Genomic DNA, 22077 nt, shown 5'->3' on the forward strand with positions numbered 1-22077 from the left:
AGAATACCCATGTTTATAGCAGTACAATTCACAATTACCAAATTATAGAACCAACCTAGATGTCTTCAATAGACAAATGGGTAATGAATATTGATAAATATACTCAAGAAATTTTCATTCTTCCATGAAGAAGAATGAAAATGTGTCACTTGTTAGTTAATGAGTGAAACTCGAGGACATCATGCTAAAAAATATCCTGACACATAAAGCCAGAAGAGCCATGTTTTGCTTATATGTAGAGTGTAGAGAGGTAAAAGAAGTAGAAGGGAAAATAATGGAGTAAGAGGATCCAGAGGAAGAAAAGAGGGGAGGACATGGTGAATTACTAGTGCACAAAATCTACCAAATTATGCTATGTTCATGTATGAACCATACTACAATGTTCATGTATATACAGGATTCAATGTAGCATGTTCACACATGTGTGTATGTTTGTGTGTGTGTGTATACACACACATACATTTACAGATAGCTCATCAACAGCAAGCTAAGCAATCTCAAAAAACTAAAGGACGAATGATCTCGCTGATAAGCAGATGAGGACATATAATGGGGGGTAGGAGGGGTTAGCGTTAGGGTTAGGGTTAGGTCTAGGGTTAGGGATAAGGAAGGACTGTGTAGAGGGAAAAGAGGGGTGGGAGGGGTGGGGGGAGGGAAAAAATAACAATAACAGAATGAATCAAACAACATTGCCCTATGTAAACTTATGATTACACAAATGGTATGCCTTGACTCCATGTACAAATAGAGAAACAACATGTATCCCACTTGTTTAAATAATAAAAAAACCCTACATTATAAAAGCCTCTTGCCCAAATAAAACACATTTCATCACTTTAAAAAAAAAAAAAAGAAAGAAAGAAAGAAATCCCCAGCATCCCCCAATGGAGACAGTTAAAGTAGAGAAACCAGGAAGTCTGAATAAATAAATAAATAAATAAAAACTGTTTGAAATTCTAAAGTGTCCAACTAGAAATCCCTGAAGTTTACCTTTTCTTTCAAACTGCAGTACGTTTCCCCCTTTTGTCACTTGTCACTTATATATAATACTGGGTATTGGTACACTGGCTTTTAAAATGCACAAGACCAGTAGCCACTTATGCTCTACTATTCACTGGGTTGGTGAGGGCCCAAGCTGTGACTCAGTCTGGGCACAGGGAAGAAGTGGAGGAAAGGTCTCTATTTAAAAAAACCTGAGTAAGAAAAATTACTTTTTTAATAGGACCAATATTGCATCAACTACTTGATATAAACTGTTTCCTACTGTCTGCCCAAATTTTGTGTTTTGTCAGAATTATCTCTCATTTTATATATTTTGTCAATTAATTCAACCATCTCTTAATATACCTTTTCTTCTCTTTGGTGTGCATTTCCTACCCATGTAATTCATCCTTTATATTTAAACCACTTTAACTTGTGTCTCCAAATCCTGCACCACACTCTTCTTTCTTTCGTTATATATTCCACTTCTTTCTTTGTTATTTGCACATTTTATCACTTTTTCAATAAAATGTAATGTACTATTAATCTTAATTTTCTCTGCCTATGCAAATCAATACTCTTTGGTCAATAGAGGTGTAATTGTCAGTAATAATAACTTCTGTGAACATTAGTTTGATATATGGTTTGTTCTTAAATTATCATTGCATATTTGGCTACTTTCTCCTTTCAAAGTGGTAACACTGATTGAATTAAAATTTATAACATGCTAATTGGATGTGTTGAAACTAAGTCAGAGGCACATTATTGAGATGTAACTACTTACAAAGGAATTTCACTTAAAAGAGGAAGAGGAATCCATCTCAAGAGACCCACAAAACAAGACCCAAGATAACATGAGTAAACAGGTCAACAGAACATCTACAAAATATATATAACTTACCAGTAACTGAAATCTACCAATGGAGATTCAGATGAAGTGTCAAAGAATTAAAAATTTTAATGGTTAAAATGATCAATGAACTAAATGAAGATATAAGTAAAGAAATATAAGAAATGAAATAGAGAAAATATAAGAAATGAAAAAGCATTCCAAAGAGCAGATAGAGATTTTGAAAAATGAATATACAGATATCCTGAAAAATAAAAAAGTAAGTAAACCTAATATTCAGTTAAAAATCACATGAATAAATTAGACCACATAGAAGACAGGATTTCAGAGATTCAAGACAAGGTGTATGAACTTTAAAACTCAGACAGCAATAAATGAAAGAAATAAAAAATCATGATCACAAGTTAAAGAAATCTTGGACAACTCTTAGAGAGTTGTCTAAAGAATCATTGGGATTAAAGAGAGAACTGAAATTAAATCTAAAGAAATGAATAACCTTTTCAGCAAGATATTTCAAAGAAATTTCCATACTTATGGAGTGTGAGGGGCTCCAGATAGGACACATTCAGAACCCCAAATAAGCAAGATCAAAAAAGAACCTCTCCAGGACACATCACACATTCAACACCTGTATTACAGGAAACAAGAATTTTAACAGTTTTAAACATAATATTATGTCACATTGAGAGGTATTCTAGGCAGAATTACTCCTGATTTCTCAACTGAGAATGTAAAAGACAGAAGGAAATGAAATGGTGTCTTCCAAGCCTTGACTGAAAATAATTGCTAATCAGGATTACCGTATCAGGCAAGATCAGCCTTCAGAATTGAAGAGAAAGTGTAAAACTTTCAAAATGAGAAGAAACTAAAAGAATCCATGACGATTTTGGGGGCCAGTTGTGGAATGTTATGATTCAGTGCTGAGGGATTCCCCCAAAAGATTATATATGAGACAATGAAAGAATTTTCAAAGATGGAATGATTTAAAAATGAGAAGTATAAAACACTCACTTCATTAGTCACTGATGTGTGTTCACTGGGCAGGAACTTTGGGCAGGTAAGGTAAGGCTGAAGGAAGGTGGTCACTGGGAGTGTGCCACTGAGATTTATATTTTGTCCTCGGTGAGCAGAGTATCTAGGCCTCCTGCTTGCCATGCCCTGAGCTGGTTTCCTCCACTATGCTTTTCTGCCAAGATGTTCTGGCTTATTGTAAGTGCAGAGCTATTGAGTCATCCACCATGGATTGTCCCTCCGAAACCTTGAGTCAAAATAAGCATTTCGTCTTCTATCTTGTTTTGTCAGGTCTTTTGATCCAGAAACAAAAAGGCTGACTAACAAAGATGAGTGTAAATAATCTAAACTCTCACATTAATAGACATAGAAAGGCTGATTGGATTAAAAAATAAGACCCAACTATATACTGTTTTCAAGAGACTCAAAGGCAAAGACATATGTAGGCTAAAAGTGAAATGCTGGAAATATATTACATGAAAATGGAGAAAAAAATAACAGGCAAGTCATACCTGTAGAAAATAATTCGCTGAAAAGGTAGATAGTGTTTATACCTCAAATATCAGTGCGCCTAATTACATAAAGCGCGTACTACTAAACTTAAAGATCCAAATAGGGAACAACTCAACAATATTGTGTAATTTCAACACACCTCACTCCCCATGAGATAGATCTTTCACACATAAAATCACTAAAGACCCTTCACACAGAAAAATATTATATATTAAATGGACTAGCAGACATTCATAGAATATTTCATTAAACAACAGATATATTCAACTTTTTCTTAGCTGCTCATGGAGCTATCTCCAATTGGACCATATTACAGGAAACAGTAGTAAGCCTTAGCAAATATTCGTCTTAAATTCCTATAATTACATGCATGTAAACTGTCAGGTTATCATGGAATGAAATTAGCAAGATAACAACCACAGAAATTACATATGGACATGGAGATTCAATAATGCTATCTGAAATGATAAATTCATCATTGAGAGAATGATGGGACTAATTTAAAATTTCCAGACTCAAAATATAATAGAGAAGAAATGTACAAGAATCTTAGAAACTCTAGGAAAGCAGTTGTAAGATTAGAGCTTATAAACTATGATATATTTTTATATATTATTTTTATATATTAAAAATCAGAAAGACCCCAAATAACCTAATAATGCATCTCCAGGCTGTAAAAATTAAAATACAATCCCAAATACTGAATAAAGGGGAAATAATGAAGATGCAATATGAAATTAAAAAGAAATTTAAAAACTGCAAAGAAACTATGAAACAAAGACGATTTTTGAAAAGAGTAACAAGACTGATAAATGTTAGCCAAAATAAGCAAAAACGGAGAAGACAGGAAGTACTAAAATTCGAAATGAAAAATGAGCAATGCCAGAGAAATCTCTGAAATCCAGAGGATTATTATGGACTACATTCAAATATCATATTCTAATAAATTAGAAGAAATGTACACGTTTATACCCAGATATGAACAACAATTGAAACAACAAGATAAAAAAACGCAGTCACACCAGTTGTATACAATGAGATTGAAGCAGTGACATAAAGCCCTCCAGAAAACAAAAACCCAAGACCAGATGGGTTCTCTGATGAGCTCTAGCAGACCTTTATAGAATTAGTGCAGCTCTTTCTCACAATATTGCATGAAATAAAAAGGGGAGGGGGAGGGGGATAACTCCCACTTCATTTTGTAAAACCCATTCCACCATGATTCCCAAAACAGATAAAGACACACCACGGAAAGAAAACTAGGATCCAATAACCCTGATGAACATAAGCACCAAAATTTTTAATAAAATTTTGACAAATCATGATTGAAACCACAATAATATTGCCAAATGTTTTCCCTGAGAAGTGGAGAATGATATATAATGGGGGTGGGGGGGTGGTGAATGAGAGACTAATGGGGGAACTTAAAACATGTAAAAGGAAATGAGAGGGAGGGGGGTATGAAAGATGGTGGAATGAGACAGACATCAATGTCCTGTGAACATGTATGATTAGGTGAATGGTGTGGATCTACAATGTGTACAACCATAGAAAGAAAATGATGTACCCCATTGTGTACAATGAATCAAAATGCAGTCTGTAAAAAATTAAAAGCTAAATTAAAAAAATAATTTAAAAAATTAGCTGCAAAAATAAAATAAACCAAAAAAAAAAAAAAAGTAATAAAATGGCTAATTCACACAAGCAGGAAACAGGACACTTTTAAGGACCTATGAAAACATTTTAATGTCTTTTAAATAAAATCAGAAGAAAAAAATGAAAATAGGGCAACATGGATCATATTTATCTTTATGCAAATAAAGTCATAAATGCCCATATGGAACAAATAAATAAATTTTAAAATTTCCAAAAAAAGAACAATAACAAAATTGTAAATTATGATCAAGTTTGTTTCACAAATTTGTTTAAAAAACTGTATAAGAAATGGACAAATTTATACCCAGATATGAACTACAAAGACTGAAACAACAGGATATAAAAAACTTAATCATAGCAATTCTATACAATGAGATTGAAGCACTAACATAAAGCCTTCCAGAAAAAAAAAACAACCCAAGACCAGATGAGTCCTCTGCTGAACTCAACCAGATCTTTAAAGAAGAATTAGTGCAGCTCCTTCTCACAATATTGCATGAAATAAAAAGTATGGGGGGAGGGGAATAATTCCCAATTCATTTTATAAAACCCATACCACCATGATCCCCAAAACAGATAAGGACACGCCATGGAAAGAAAACTAGGATCCAATAACCCTGATGAACATAAATGCCAAAATTCTTAGTAAAATATTGGCAAATCATGTTTGAAACCACAAAAAGACAGTACATCTAAAAAGGACGATAACAAATTTGTACATGAGAACAAGTTTGTTTCATTCCAGGGATGCAAGAATGGTTCAACACTTACAAATCTATAAACATAACTCATTACATAAATTGAATTAACGAAAAATAATCACATGATAATCTCAATAGTGCAGAAAAACACTGTGGCAAAATCTAGCATCTATTCATGTTAAAAATGCCAAAGAAAGGATAGAAAGAACTTCTCTAAATATCATGAGGGCTATGTATAACAAACTCCAATTCAACACATAGTGAATGTTAAATGATTAACAATATTTTTTCCTACACTCAGGAAAAAGACAAGGATGTCCATTGTCCCTACTTCTCCTCAATAAGTATTTGATATTGTAGACAGAGCAATTAGGCAAGAGAAAGAAATAAATATGATATGAATAGGAAAGAAAGAAGTCCAATTATTACTCTTTGCAAATGATATGATTTTGTATTTGGAAGACCCAAAAAACTTCACCAGAACAAAAATAAATCCATTAAAAAACAAATCAGAAATACAAATCCATTCACAATAAACCTGGAAACAAAGAAACCCAAATCCAATACTCTAGGAATGAATCTAACTAAAGAGGAGAAAAATTTCTATGATTAAAAGTTTACATCATTGAGGAAAGAAAATGAAGAAGACCTTAGAAGAAGGAAGACTTCCGATATTCTTAAATAGGCAGAATTAACATTATCAAAATGACCATATTACCACAGCAATCTATAGATTCAGTGAAATTCCAATCAAGATAACAATGCCATTCTTCATGTTACTAAAAGAAAAGGTCCTAAAATTCAGTAAGAAAAATAAAAGACCTAGAATAACTTAAGCAATATGGATCGATAAGAACAATGCTACAGACATCACAATACTTAAGATCAAATTTTGCTGTAGTGCTCTAGCAACAGAGACCACATTGTTCTGTCATGTAGACTAATGGAAAACAAATCACCAAGAGAAAACCACATGGATTCAGTGATCTGATCCTTGACAATGGTGCCAAACACATACATTAGAGAAAAGGCAGCTTTGTTTTAACAAGTGGTGCTGAGAAAACTAGATATCCACATGTAAATGAATGATACTAATTCCTCTCTTTCATCCTCCTCATAGGCCAAATCAAAGTATATCAATGCCCTAGAAATTAGACCAGAAACACTGAAATTCCTGGAATAAAACAGAAAGGGAACACTCTAACTCAAAGGCGTAGGCACTGACTTCTAAAATAAGACTCCTAAAATGCAATAAAGAAAGTAAAAGATTAATAAATGTGATGGCATCAAGTTACAAAACTTCTGTACAACAAAGGAAATAAAAAGAATGTGAAGAGAAAACCTACAGAATGGAATAAAATGTTTGCCAGCTACTCACTCTGAAGAAGATTAATATCCAAAATATGTAAAAAACTTGAAAAGTTTAACACCAAAAAACACAAATAAACCAACTAATAATCACACAAATGAACACACACTTCTCAAAAGAGAAAATACAAATGCTGAACAAGTATGTGAAAAATTATACAGTATTTTTAACAATTAGGGAAATTCAAATTGAAATGACACTGAGATTTCATCTCACTCTGATTAGAATTTCAGTCATCAGGAACACAAAAATAATAAATGGGGATACGATGTGGAGAGGAAAAAAAAAACACTTTCACACACTTGGTAGGATTGTATGTTAGAATAATCAGTATGAAAATAACTACGGAGATTTTTCAAAAGGGAAAAATCGGAACAACAGAATGACCAAGCTATCCAACTCCTTGGTATTTATCAAAAAGAACCAGTCACATACTCTAGCAATACAAACATGTCCATTTATAGCAGTACAGTTCACAACACCCAAGTTATGAAACTCACCTAAGTATCCTTCAACAGATGGATGGGTAAAGATAATGTGATAGGTACACACAATGAAGTTTTACTCAGTCTTAAAGACAGAAATGTCATCTCCACGGAAACAGATGGAACAGAAACATAATGCTGAGATAAGTCAGACTCAGAAAGTCAAGGGTCCCATGTTTTTCTCTCCTATCTGGCAGCTAGACAGAAAAGGAAAGGCAAAGGGACCTCATCAAAATGGATAACAGACCAGAAGAGAAAAGAAAGGGAATGGGGAAGGGAGAAAAAGAAGAAAATGGGAAGTATAGGGGAAAGAAACTGACAAATTTGTAGTATATCACTGTATGAATATAGCACAATAAATCCCAATCTTATAATAATTATAATGGATAAATAAAAATCATTTTAAAAAGACGACAGTACGGGAGTAATGACCCAAAGATGGTGGAGTAGGAAGTTCCAGGGGTCAGTCCTTCCAGAGAAACAACTATTGACCTAGTGTGAACTGTCTGAAGCAACTCTTTTGGAACTCTGGTATCTAGTTGAAAATGATACTATCCAGGGAAATAGTTGATAAAGAAAGTTCTCAAAATTCTCAGTGTCTCACATACCAGCTACTATTCCCCACAGAGCAGCACCCACTGCAGGCAGCTGTGAGGACAGATTCTACAGTCCTGTTGCATCTTGGTGCTAGAATAGGAAAGAAGGATTGTTCCTACAAATATCCCACTTGTATGCCTTGGTCACTTGATCTTGAACAAGGAGAAGCCATTACACAGACTGACCATTAGGTACTTTCCCTTTCTCCCAATCATTTCAATTTGCATTTCATGGTTCCAATTTTATATTTTCTAAGTTGTTTATGAATATTTCCTTTTCACCTCAGGTGTCAATATTGTCTTTCTTCAGGTAGATTTTTTATGTCTCTAGAAGAGTGTTCATGTATTCTAGATATTTAATGATTCAATTTTATTTCTTCAATGATAATTCATATAGATCTTTAAAGACAAGATATGCATGAAGAGTTTGTCAGGAATGTCTTTCCTGACCATGTGACTAGCCCTAGTAACCATAGAATCAATCAATGAAACACAAAACATAGAAGCAATCAGATAACAGAGTTGTGGTTCACATGCTACCTCTTCCATTTTGATCAGGAAGCAGTCGACAAGGTCCCGAGGATTGTTCACATCCAGGGATTCTTGGTGTTCTTTTATTTTCTCCACAAAATACTGTCTTATATCCCCAACATTCTTAAAAAGTGTTTTATGACTCCCTGGGAAATAATCAATGAGAACAGGAAAATTGTTGCAGACCTACAAAATAAAAATATATTTTAGTTAGAAACAGGTAAGATAAACAAGCATATTATCCCTAGTCCATTGTAGAAACTATAGCTTTAGAAAAACTTAAAAAGTTCTCCACCTTCATAGAGAATTATACATGTTTAAAAATTCCCATGCCTGTAGAAAGATTTGAGGGAGAGAACAATGATCACGGGATCAGAAATGATAACACTTTCCTTTACTCATACATCATTTTTAGAGAAAAAAATATGAATATATAATTTTTTTTCCTTTTTTCTAACAATCTGTAAATATGGAATAGCATGATTTACCATGATTGATGCTTTGAAGATGAGAACAGAGTTGAAGGGACTTTGGATAACCAGAGAAAGAGTATAATGCTTGATAATAGAGAATTATGCTCAACTGGTACAGGGCAGAGAACAGGATGGGGGGAGAGGGGAGGGAACAGGCAAGTGGTGGGGACTGATTTAGAATGTATTATATCCCATGTTTTTATAATTCTGTCAAAATGAATCTTATGTATACTAAAAAGAAATAATACAAATTTTAGTAAATTAAAAAATAAAGAGCACAATGTTGTTCTGTGCTTTTCATTATATGATGCAGCCTCATAAATGATGTAATTACCATAGATTAGGGGAGGTTTGGAAAATACCATGAAATGAAATTGGACATTCTATGGAAGAGGTAACTGCACACAATAGTTAGGAGTCAATTTACTTTAAGATAAGCATAGGGTAAAACTGTTTGTTCAGGGTCCTACACTCTGAAATGCAATCATTTCATTAGCCTAGCCCTACTACCTTGTCAGGTCAGATGCCATCTGAAGCATTATTATGGATTAGATGAAAATTGACTGCCAAGAGCTCATGTGTGAAAAAATGCTAGAGGATTTAGAAGTGAAATGGTTATGAGAGCTTTAAACTAAACAGAGCATTAGTCCACAGATAGGGATTATTTTGGGGTTAACTCTGGGCAGGTGTGGCTAGAGGAGGGGGTTCCCTTGGGTGTGTCTTTGGTGTATGTGTTATTTTCATGGTGAGTGGGGTCTGTGTGCTTCCAAGTCATATGTCCTGAGTTGCTTTTCCCACCACACCCTTCTGCTACTATGTTGTGTTCACCTCAGGACCCAAAGAATGGGTCCAGTCATCTATGGACTGATTTCTAAAACTGTGAGTTCCAAGAACCTATTGGTCCTCTAAATTGTTCTCAGGCCTTTTGGTCACAGCTGTCAAAACACCGACTAAAACAAACATCAGTAATCTCTGCCCAGTTCAGTTTCCTTGCAGCATCTATACTCCCTTTTCCCTCCTTAATATTAGAAATGAAGTTATTGTGTGGTGTGGTGTATGTGTGTGTGTAGAGTTGATCTTTTATTGGTTCCTATTAGTTATACATGACAATAGAATTTATTTTGACATTGTTATAAAAGCACAAATAACATTTATCCTAATTCAGTCCCCAGTACTTTTTCTCCTCCACTCTTCCTCCCACCACTGGTCCCTTCCCTCTACTCTTCTGATCTTTTTGCTATTATCCTTTTTTAGATTAGTGACTTCTGTATGTACATGATGGTGAGAGTCACTGTGGTATATTCGTATGTGTTCACGGGAATGTTAGGACAGATTCAATCCACTGTCTTTTTCTATCCCTTCACTCCTCCTCCCTTTCTTTCATTCCCCTACATCTACTCCACTGATCTTTTTCCTAGTCTTTCTCTTTTTTTTGACCCACCTTAGTTTGGATTATCTGTTGCATATCAGAAAAAAACTTTTGATCTTTGGTTTTGTGAAACTGATTTATTTTACTTAGCATGGTAAGTCTCCAGATCCATCCATTTACTGGCAAATGCCATACAGTCATTCTTCCTTATAACTGGATAAATAACACATTTCTCTGTCCCCTCATCTGTTCAAGGTCACCTAGGTTACTCCATAGTTTAGTTACTGTGAATTGCACTTCAATAAACATTGATCTTGTTGCATCACTGTAGAATGCTGATATAAAATCATTTTTATATATGCCAAGCAGTGAGATAACTGGTCAAAGTGTGGTACCATTCCAAGTTTTCTGAGGTATCTCCATACTACTTTCCACTGTGAATGTAACAATTTGCAGTCCCACCAACATCATATGAGTGCACCCTTTTCCCCATATCCTTCCCAACGTCTCCTGTGACTTGAATTCTTGAATATTGCCATTCTGTCTGGAGTGAGATTAAATCATAGTGTAGTTTTGATTTGCATTTCTCTAATTGCTAGAGATGTTGAACTTTTTTCATATATTTGTTGAACATTCATATTCCTCCTTTGGATAAGTGTCCGTTTAGTTCTTTTTACCATTTATTGATTGAATTATTTGATGTTTTGCTTTTTTACTTCCTTGTATATCCTGGAGATTAACATTCTGTCTGAGTTACATGTGGCAAAGATTTTCTTCCATTCTGTAGCACTTTCTTCATGTTCTTGATGGTTTCCTTTGCTGTGAAGATTTTAGTTTGATACCATTCCATTTATTGGTTCTTGATTTTACTTCTTGCGCTTCAGAAATTTTATTGACAAAGTCCATTCATAAGCCAACACGATAGATAAAGGCCTCCATTTTCTTCTGGTAAGTGCAAGGCTCTGGTTCAATGCCTGGGTCTTTGATCCACGTTGAGTTTGGTCTTGTGCAGGTGAGAGAAAGAGGTTCAATGTCCTTCTACTACATATACATTTGCAGTTTCCCCTAACTGTTTGTTAAGAGGCTATCTTTTCTCCAATATATATTGTTGGAAACGTTGTCAAGTATCAGATAACTCTATTTATGCCAAGTAAAGTGATAAAATTCTAAGAGGTGATTGGAGGGCAGCATTGTCAGTGATGAGTCCCCAACAGGGTCCTGAATGTCCACTGAGTGCCATGACCTTGCTCAAATGCAATCACCAAAGTACTTTATAAAGATTAGGCTCTGGGGGTTGCTGGGGAAAGCATTGGCCAGAGACCCAAAGGATTTACATGTCATCTCTAATGAGGGCATTCGTTTTCCTCTGCATAAATGACTCAGTCATATTCTCCTGATACTTCATGATGCCCAACCAACTCTGGGCTAGACTTTGGTGTCTAGACACACTTCACTGCTTGGGCCATTTTAGTCAGAATAAAGACTATATGTGTTTTCTTAGGAAGAAGGGATAGGATTTTTCTCACCTGGATCCATGGGGAGCTCAGAATCTCCAGGTTTTCATTTAATTTCTCTATGAAGTTGAGAAAACTCAGATCTTCATAATCAAAACGACTATGGAAGATAATGGAGCTGATCACATTGCAGGGAACACAGCCCAAGATAAAGGTGGGGTCACAGGGTGAGGCTAAAGAAATGGAAACATTACAAGTTAACATTAAAATATACATAAAATGCGTTTCTCTTTCAGATAGCAGGGAAAGGTAATTGTAGAGCCTCTAAGCAATATCTATCAAGAAATTCCTTTGAGATTAAAAAATATTCAGCATGCTAAAAGTCAGTATCACTTTTACATGAATCTCGAATTGACTTTCACCTTCTAGCCAGTTCAATAGTGGTTTTCATAGTGCTCCACTCAAGTCCACTGCCCTTTTTAAGACATTCTAACACACACTATCCCTTATTTTTTGAAAATATCACTTTAAAAACACCTGATAATATGATTTCAGTGCAGAATCATAGTTGTCGTCAAACCACTATTCATATATATATATATATAGAGAGAGAGAGAGAAAGAGAGAGAGAGAGAGTGACCACTGAAAAATTCCTGTGTGAATTTTTTTGTTTCATTTTGGTATCAGTTAATGAACTCAGATGCATTCAACCACAGAGTCACATCCCTGGCCCTATTTTGCTTTTTATTTAGAGACAGGGACTCACTGAGTTGGTTACCAACTCACTGTTGCTGATTCTAGCTTTGAACTGGATCCTCCTGCCTCAGCCTCCTGAGTCATTGCAATTACAGGTGTGGGCAACAGCCCTGAGCTGAAAGATTCATGTGTGAAAAGAAGTAAAGACTAAATAAAGTAACTATCTACAAATTTCTACATTTGTGGAACAAATTAAAACATTCATGTTTTATGAGGAAAAGTTGCAAGATAAATAATGATAAGTACTTATGAAAAGTGAGAATTTTTATTTTATAGTAAATTCTGCATTAAAAAGTTTAAATTCATGAATAGTTCTCTTTAACTCTTCATTAGAGAGAGAGAGAGAGGACAGACACAGAAGGAAATTTTGCCACCTTAAAAAATAGCACCCATCATTTTCAAATGCCTCAAAATTTAATCTGCTTAGCAATGCTGCCCCCTTGTGAACTTCAGAACATTTCTCTGAATCATATAGTCATACACAGATTAATATAGATTAGTTGATTTTAATGCTGGCCATCATTTTGGTCAATTCTGTCCTTTTATAGGGAAAGAAATTATAGTAGTGCGAGTTTCTATTTGTGGGACTGTATAAACAGGAAATTACAATTAGGTGATCAATAAATTTCATTTGAAAATAAAAGTCTACAAATTCACAACTATAGATTTAAAGTTTACTTAATAAAAATAATTAACCATGGAAGTAAAAGACCTCTAAAATGAAAATTACAAAAAACTGATGAAAGAAGTTGAAGAAGACACACACACACACACACACACACACACACACACACACACACAAAGATGGAAAAACCTCCCATGCTCATCAACTGGATCATCTGGATCCTACTATTCAAATCAATTTGCAGGCTTCATTGAATTCCCATGATAATACCAAAGACATTCATCACAGAACTAGAAAAAAATCCTGAAATTCACATTTAAGCACAAAAAGCAAGACAATAGTGAGCAGAGGAGCAAAGCTGGAGGCAGGACAATGCCTGAATTCAAGCCATAATACAAGATCAGAGTAAGCAAAATATCATGGCACTGGCATAAAAACAGGCAAATAAAACAATGAGAGAGGAGATTCTTGGGAGTGGGGCAGGGAAGACATACATCTACACTCAACTGATTGTTATAAAAATTACCAAAAGTTATGGTGGAAAAATGAGACCCTCCTCACCCTCCTCAGTAAATGGAGCATGAAGATGATTGCAACTTAACCCATATCTCTCACCTCATACGAAATTCAACTCAGAATGGCTCGGAGACATTACTGTAAGACTTGAAACCCTAAAGGAACTAGAAGAAAACATAGGGGAAAAACCTGGAGATGTATACAATTGATGATATTGTTGCATAGGACCCTAAAAGCAAAAGTAGGCAAGTAGAGTACATCAAACTGAAAAGCTCTTACATAGCAGTCAAGAGACTGATGAGACATCCTACAGAATGGTAGATATTGTATGTTTTATTTTTCTTTGTTTCTTGACTGGTACATTATAATTATACAAAAACTGGGATTCATTGAGCTGTATTCATACATGTACAAAGCATACACATTGACTATATAAACCACATTTTCTCTGTTTTTTTTGGGGGGGGTTATTGGTGTAATATAGAATAATAAATATTCTCCTCTGAGGTATAATTTGGGCAAGAGTAAGAAAATAGAAATCATGGGCAGTCTCTTCAAGGATTAACCCATTAAGTCCTAACTCTTTACTTAAATTTGTTCTAATTGGTTATAGGTGACTACAGAATGCATTTTGACACATTGTACACAAATGGAGCACAACGTCTTCTTCCTCTGGCTGAACATGGTGCAGAGTCACACCAGTAGTGTAATTATACCTGTCTGTAAGGTAATAATGTCTATCTTATTCCATTGTTATTCCCATTCCCACACCTCCTCCTCTTGCCTCAGTCCCCTCCACAAAATTCGATGTTCCTTCATTCTTCCCCACCCTTGCATTATGAATTAACATTCACTTATCAGAGAAAACATTCAGCCTTTGATTTTTTGTATTTGGCTTATTTTGCTTAGCATGATATTCTCCAGTTCCATCCATTTATCTGCAAATAACATAATTTTGTTCTTCATTAAGGTTAAGTAACATTCCATTGTGCATATGTACTGCATTTTCTTTATGCATTCATCCATTCAAGCACATTTAGGTTAGTTTCATAGTTTACATATTGTGAATTGAGCTTCTATGAAAATTGATGTGACTGTGTCACTGTAGTATGCTTATTTTTAGTCCTCTATGGATAAACCAATGAGCGAAATAACTGGTCAAAAGATTGTTTCATTCCAAGATTTCTGAGGAATCTCCATACTGCTTTCCATAGTGGTAGCACCAATTTGAAGTCCCACCAGCACTGTATGTGTACACCTTTTTCCTCATATCCTTGCCAACACATATTGTTGCTTGTATTCTTGATACTTGCCATTCTGACTGGAGTGAGATGGAATATTAGCGTAGTTTTGATTTGCATTTTTCCAATAACTAGAGAAGATGAATATTTTTTCATATGTCTGTTGATCAATTATATGCATTTGTTTTGTGGTGAAGTGTCTATTTAGTTCCTTTGCCCATTTTTTTGTTTTTGTTTTTTGTTGTTTATTAAAATCTTTATTTTTACAGACTGCATTTTGATTCATTGTACACAAATGGAGTAAAACTTTATTTCTATGGTTGTACACAGTGTAGGTTCATACCATTCCTGTAATCATACATAGACATAGGGTATGTCTACTATCTTTCTGTCCCCCACTCCCTCCCACCCCATTTTCCTCTACACCATCCAAAGTTTCTTCTTTCTTCTCTTCCCCCTGCCACCCCCCCCCCATTATATATTGTCATGGACTTATCAGAGGAAACATTCAATCTTTGGTTTTTTGGGATTGTCCTATTTCACTTAGGACATTTACCTGCAAATGCCATAATTATATTCATCTTTATTGCTGAGTAATATCCTATTGGATATATACGTCACAGTTTCCTTATGCATCTGTCAATTGAAGGGCATCTCGGTTGGTTCCACTATCTGGGATAGGCAGAATTTATATTACCAAAATGGTCATACTTCCAAAGGTTCTATACAGATTTAACACAATTCCAATTAAAATCCCAACGACATTTCTCATAGAAACAGAAAGAGCAATCATGAAATTCATTTGGAAGAACAAAAGACACAGAATAGCCAAAGCAATCCTGGACAGAAGAGTGATGCAGGATTTATCACAATATCAGACCTTAAACTCTACTATAGAGCAATAGTATCAAAAATGACATGGTATTATCAACAAAATAGACAGGTAGACCAATGGTACAGAATAGAGGACATGGAGACATACCCACATAAGTACAGTTATCTCATACTAGACAAAGATGCCAAAAACATACAATGGAGAAACGATAGCCTCTTCAACAAATGGTGCTGGCAAAACTGGAAATCCTTATGCAGGAAAATGAAATTAAACCCCTATCTCTCACCCTGTAAAGACTCAACTCAAAAAGGATCAAGCATCTAGGAATTAGGCCTGAGAACCTTCACCAAATAGAAGAAAAAGTAGACCCCAATCTCTATCATGTTGGCTTAGGACCAGACTTCCTTAACAATACCCTCATAGCACAAAAAATAAAATCAAGAATCCATGAATTGGATACATTCAAACTAAAAAGATTTTTTTCTTCTTTTCCATTTGTTAATTGGGTTATTTGGTTTTTTGTTTTTTGTGTTTTTTTTTTGTTTTTTTTTTTTTTGGTGTTAAGGTTTATTTTGTTTTGTTTTGTTTTTATGTATCCTGGAGATTAGTGCTCTATTTGAGGTGTGTGCGGTAAAGATTTTCTCCCACTCTGTAGGCTCTCCCTTCATGTTATTAATTGTTTCCTTTGCTGAAAGGAAGATTTTTAGTTTCAATCCATCCTGTTTATTGATTCTTGATTTTACTTCCTGTGCTTTAGGATTCTTGTTAAGGAAGTCAGGTCCTAAACCAACATGGTGGAGAATGGTTCTAATTTTTCTTCTATTGTGTGCAGGGTCTCTATTCAAGTACATTCATCTTTCATCAACTTTGAGTTGATTCTTGTGCAGAGTGAGAGACAGAGTTTTAATTTTACTTTACTATATAGGATTTCCAATATTCCCAGCACCATTTGTTGAATAGGCTATCTTTTCTCCAATGTATGTTTCTCATACTTTTGTCTATTATCAGATATCACTATTTGTGTGGGTTTGTCTCTGTGTCCTCTATTCTTAACATTGGTCTACCTGTCTGTTTTGGTGCCAAAACCACGTCATTTTTGTTACTACTGTTCTGTAGTACAGTTCAATGTCTGTTATTGTGATATATGGGGACACATCTACGACTAGCAAGATCAGTCTTGTTTGAACCATCAGAAGCAGAGGTCTCACTTTCAGGAACAGGCAATCATTGGGAGATTGTTCCCCATCACCTGAAGTATGTGATTTCAGTGTAGAGTGACTGGTGATCCATAATTTGCTGGTCCTGTTGTTGTAATGAACTGCTAGAGAAATGGATTCCTTAACTCCACCCTATCCTGTTTGATTCTCACAGTGGAAGCTCCTCCTGCTCCCCCTTTACCAGTACAACTATAAAAAAAAAAACAGAGTTAGGCTCCTCCGTTATTATTAGAGCCACATTGGTATTGTTCAATGGATCAAGCCCCTCTTTCAAAGGATAATTGTCTCCTGTGGTTCTTCTACTAAATAAGTTTCTTACTGATTAACATACAGCCAGCCCATTCCTCCAACAGAAACCCTTTCCCTCACACATGCTGGATGTGGAAGAAACTGGATAGTGATGCCTCCTTCTTCACTCTTTTTCCTAAGGATTGATTTGTCTCTTCTGGGTCTCTTGTTTTTCCAAATGAATTTTATAATTGTTTTTACTTCTTCCATGAAGAATGACTTTGGGATTTTAATTGGAATTGCATTGAATCTGGATAGCACTTTTGGGAGTCTGGCCATTTTGACAATGTTAATTCTTCCTATCCAAGATCATGGGAGACCTTTCTGTTTTCTAAGGACTTCTTTTATTTCTTTCTTTAATGTTCTGTAGTTCTCATTGCAGAGGTCTTTCGCCTCTTTTGTTAGGTTGATTTGCAAGTATATATATTTTTGAGGTTATTGTGAATGGGGTAGTTTTCCTAATTTCTCTTGCAGTGGATTCATCACTGATGTTTAGAAGTGCATTTGATTTGTGGGTATTGGTTTTATGTCCTGCTACTTTGCCGAATTCATTTGTTACTCCTAGATGTTCTTTGGTGGAGCTTTTTGTATCTGCTACATATAGAATTATATCATCAGCATGTTTCTTCTTTTCCTCTTTGTATCCCTTTATTTCTTTCATCTGTCTCATTGCTCTGGCTAAACTTTCAAGGACTATGTTGAATAGAAGTGGTAAAAGAGGGCACCCCTGTCTTGCTCCAGTTTCTCTTTATCCATTTAGTTGTAGGCAGAAGCCTAGGCTAGTTGCATAACTTGGCTATTGTGAATTGCACTTCCTTATTTGCAGTGCATGTATTGCTATAGCATCTTCATACTGCTTTGTTGTGGTAAATTTTATGTGTGGAATAGCTGGGTCAAAGGGATTTCCATCCCTGGTCTTCTGAGGAGTGTCCATACTGATTTTCATAGTGGTTGTAGTAATTTGCAGCAACACTGATAATGTGTAAGTGTTCTTTTTTTCCCACATCCTTGCTAACATTTATTATTTATATTCTTGGTTATTGCCACTCTACTTTGAGAGAGATGAAATCTCAGTGTAGTTTGGAAGAGAACATTTTCCTGATTGCTAAAGATGTTGTACTTTTTTTTTATATATAGTTGTTGGCCAGGCATTGTACATTTGTTCTTTGGTAAAATACCTGTTTATTACTTGAGTTTTCTTTGTTTCTGTGCTCCTGTTGTTTTTGGCATGAAGCTTCTTCAGTCCTTTAGATATTCTAGTAATAATCCTATTGAGAGAATAGTCATGTACACCCACAAGATTGGGATCCCAATTATAATAAGGTAAACTCCATATATGTATAATATTTCAAAATGCTGTGAAATGCAAATACAAAACACAATCAATTGTCATGTAGATCTACAGAGAACAAATTGAAAAGTTACCAAAAAAATAAACATTTTTAAAGAAGATTTCCTGGCAAAGAATTTCTTCAGTCTGTAGGGTGTCTTTGCATGTTCTTATTTCTAGTTTGTTCAGTTTTTATTATGAATGGGTGCTACATTTTTTAAAAGACATTTTCTGCATCTACTGAGATGTTCATATGATGTTGATCCTTAAAACAACTTGTGATTAATTACATGTGGTGATCAAATTATGTTGAACTATCTTACATCTCTAGAAAGAACCCAAATCAATCATGATGTACAAACTTTATAATGCGTTCTTAAATATAATTTGCTAACATTTCATTAAGGAAATTTGCATCTATGTTCATCAGAAACAGTGGTTTTCTACTTTTCTTTCCTAGGTGTATCCTTATCCAGTTTTATTATTAGTGTGATTCTGGCTTCCTAGAATGAATTTAACATAATTTTACCCCTTTCAATTTCACAGAGTAATTTGAGGAGCATTAGCATTAGAACCTCTTTAAAGGTCTGGTAGAATTCAGCTGAGATTTCATCTGATACTGGGATTATCTTTGTTGTCAGGCTTTTCTTACTGCTTAATTTTATTGCTGGTAATTTTTCTCCCTTGGTTTCTAGATCCTCTTTGATCAATGTTGGGAAGTCATCTGGGCCTATGAATATTTCCATTTCCTCCAGAATTTTCACTTTTTTGGAATATACAATTTCATATTCTTCCCGAATTATCATCTGGATTTCATTAGTATCTGTGAGGACATCACCATTTTCATCTCTAATTTTATTGAGTTGGGTCCCCTTCTTTCTGTCTGTAGGATCACTTAGGTTTTGTTTAACTTGTTTGTCTCTTCAAGGAATCAACTCTTCATTACATTGATATTTTTCATTTTGTATTTTTTATTGTATATTTCATTAACTTTAGCTTTGAATTTAATGATTCCTGTTCTTCTACTGGTTTTGGAAAAGAATTGTTTCTGTTTTTCTAGGTCTTTGTAATTCATTTGAAATTTTCTGAATGTTTTTATGTACCAATGTAAAATGTTGACTTTCCTCTAAATAGCCAAAAAAAGGCCTGTGCGCCTGGGCGACGATGGCAGCGGCAGCCCAGCAGGCTCTGTGCCTGGGTCCGCGGAGGCTCCGGGTCGGTGGGTTGCAGTGCAAGCTTGGGGGCCTGGCTGCCTTCCTCCCCCGCCTGCTGCCGCTGCTGTGATTGGGTGGAAGATGGCGCTGGGCGGATGGAAATCCTGACAGTCTCCAAATTCGCTTCCATCTGTACCATGGGCGACAATGCCTCGGCATTAGAGAAAGAGATTGGTCCAGAACAGTTTCCAGTTAATGAGCACTATTTTGGATTAGTCAATTTTGGGAATACCTGCAACTGCAATTCAGTTCTTCAAGCACTTTATTTTTGTCGTCCATTTCGGGAAAAAGTTCTAGCATACAAGAGTCAGCCTAGGAAGAAGGAGAACCTTCTTACTTGCTTAGCAGATCTCTTCCATAGCATAGCCACTCAGAAGAAAAAGGTTGGAGTAATTCCTCCGAAGAAGTTCATAACAAGATTACGGAAAGAAAATGAACTTTTTGACAACTACATGCAGCAAGATGCCCATGAATTCTTAAATTACCTATTAAATACAATTGCTGATATTTTACAAGAAGAGAGGAGAGAAAGCAGGAAAAACAAAATGGTCATTTACCTAATGGAAATATTGATAGTGAAAATAATAACAGCACACCAGACCCAACGTGGGTACATGAGATTTTTCAGGGAACATTAACTAATGAAACCAGATGTCTTACTTGTGAAACTATAAGCAGCAAAGATGAAGATTTTTCAGACCTTTCTGTTGGTGGTGGAACAAAACACATCAATTACTCACTGTTTAAGGGGCTTTAGCAACACAGAAACTCTGTGCAGTGAATACAAATATTACTGTGAAGAGTGTCGTAGCAAGCAGGAAGCACATAAACGGATGAAAGTTAAAAAACTGCCTATGATTCTAGCTCTGCACCTGAAGAGAATTAAATATATGGATCAACTTCATCGATACACAAAACTTTCTTACCAGGTAGTTTTTCCTTTAGAACTCCGTCTGTTTAACACTTCAGGTGATACGACCAATCCTGACAGAATGTACGACCTAGTTGCTGTTGTGGTTCACTGTGGAAGTGGTCCCAATCGAGGCCATTATATTGCAATAGTTAAGAGTCATGACTTTTGGTTTTTGTTTGATGACGACATTGTAGAAAAAATAGATGCACAAGCTATTGAAGAATTCTACGGGTTGACATCAGATATCTCAAAGAACTCTGAGTCTGGTTACATCCTTTTCTATCAGTCTCGGGACTGAGGGGGAAACGTGATGAAGAGATATTTTCTGCTCATTTCTTCTCTGGTTATTTTGGAAAGGATCAAGCACTGATTTTTCAAGAAAAGAGAAATGCAGGAAGCTCAGGGGGCAATAGGGCACTTTGCACACAATAAAGCAAAGACTCTGGATTAACAAGCCCTTCCTATCATGGTAGTTGATTTCTTTGCTCAGGTATCATGCTGTCTGTGCAGTTCCATACAACAAGGAAACGAAATCAGAGATACCAGCTCCTCTTGTAAAACAGCCTTCCAGTTGTTGATATGCATTTTCTCTTTATTAATTGCACCAGTAATGATTTGAATTCTTTGGGAGTGCGGTAGAAAGAATTGGAATCTGTGCTAGGTTGTATTGATGATTTAAGGAGAGGATTCTCAACACACTGCACACATGCCTGTGTTTGGTATGGTTAGAAGCATATTCCATGGTCTTTTGAAGCATACACCAGAAATACTTTTGGGCCCAACACTTGCAGTTGCCTTCCTGATATATAAAAAACTAACAGATACTAGAATCCAGTGTCAAGAAGACAAATATATTTTGCTTCTCTGAAGAAGCTTATAATAATATACAGTATATGTATATGTAGGGAACAATTGGTCAAAAGTGGCTTTTTGTTTCCCCAAGGGGAAAGACTGGCTTTGTAATTATAATTTTTTCCTTATTTATTTTACTTAAAACTGGTAGAGTCTAAGTATTGTATGAAGTGCCCATGATTCTGTCAGTAAATTTTAGCATATTTTTATTAGTTGTGTCAGCTTAAGTAGTCCTTTAGTTTATTTCTATTTTTAAAGTGAATTTTAAATTTTATCTGAAATCACTAAGATACCTTGAGAA

General features: G+C 35.3%; 1 protein-coding gene and 1 pseudogene across 2 annotated transcripts in view; one reads left to right on the top strand and one right to left on the bottom strand.

The window, feature by feature from the left end:
• LOC306658894 (cytochrome P450 2C42-like) overlaps positions 1–19603 on the bottom strand; it is a gene marked incomplete at both ends in the record, with an annotated part of 42477 nt that extends 22874 nt beyond the window's left edge. Inside the window, 3 exons of the mRNA XM_079136200.1 lie at positions 8703–8879; positions 12062–12222; positions 19327–19603. Coding sequence (XP_078992326.1) covers positions 8703–8879; positions 12062–12222; positions 19327–19603 — 615 coding nt within the window. The remainder of the gene's footprint in view (positions 1–8702; positions 8880–12061; positions 12223–19326) is intronic.
• Positions 19604–20106: 503 nt separating this feature from the next.
• Positions 20107–21247, top strand: LOC306660053 (ubiquitin carboxyl-terminal hydrolase 12-like; annotated as a pseudogene). The gene has a single exon. The product of its transcript is annotated as a ubiquitin carboxyl-terminal hydrolase 12-like (transcript).
• Positions 21248–22077: the final 830 nt, after the last annotated feature.

This window comes from Sciurus vulgaris, assembly GCF_902686455.1.
Source record: "Sciurus vulgaris genome assembly, chromosome: 4".
Taxonomy (NCBI): domain Eukaryota; kingdom Metazoa; phylum Chordata; class Mammalia; order Rodentia; family Sciuridae; genus Sciurus; species Sciurus vulgaris.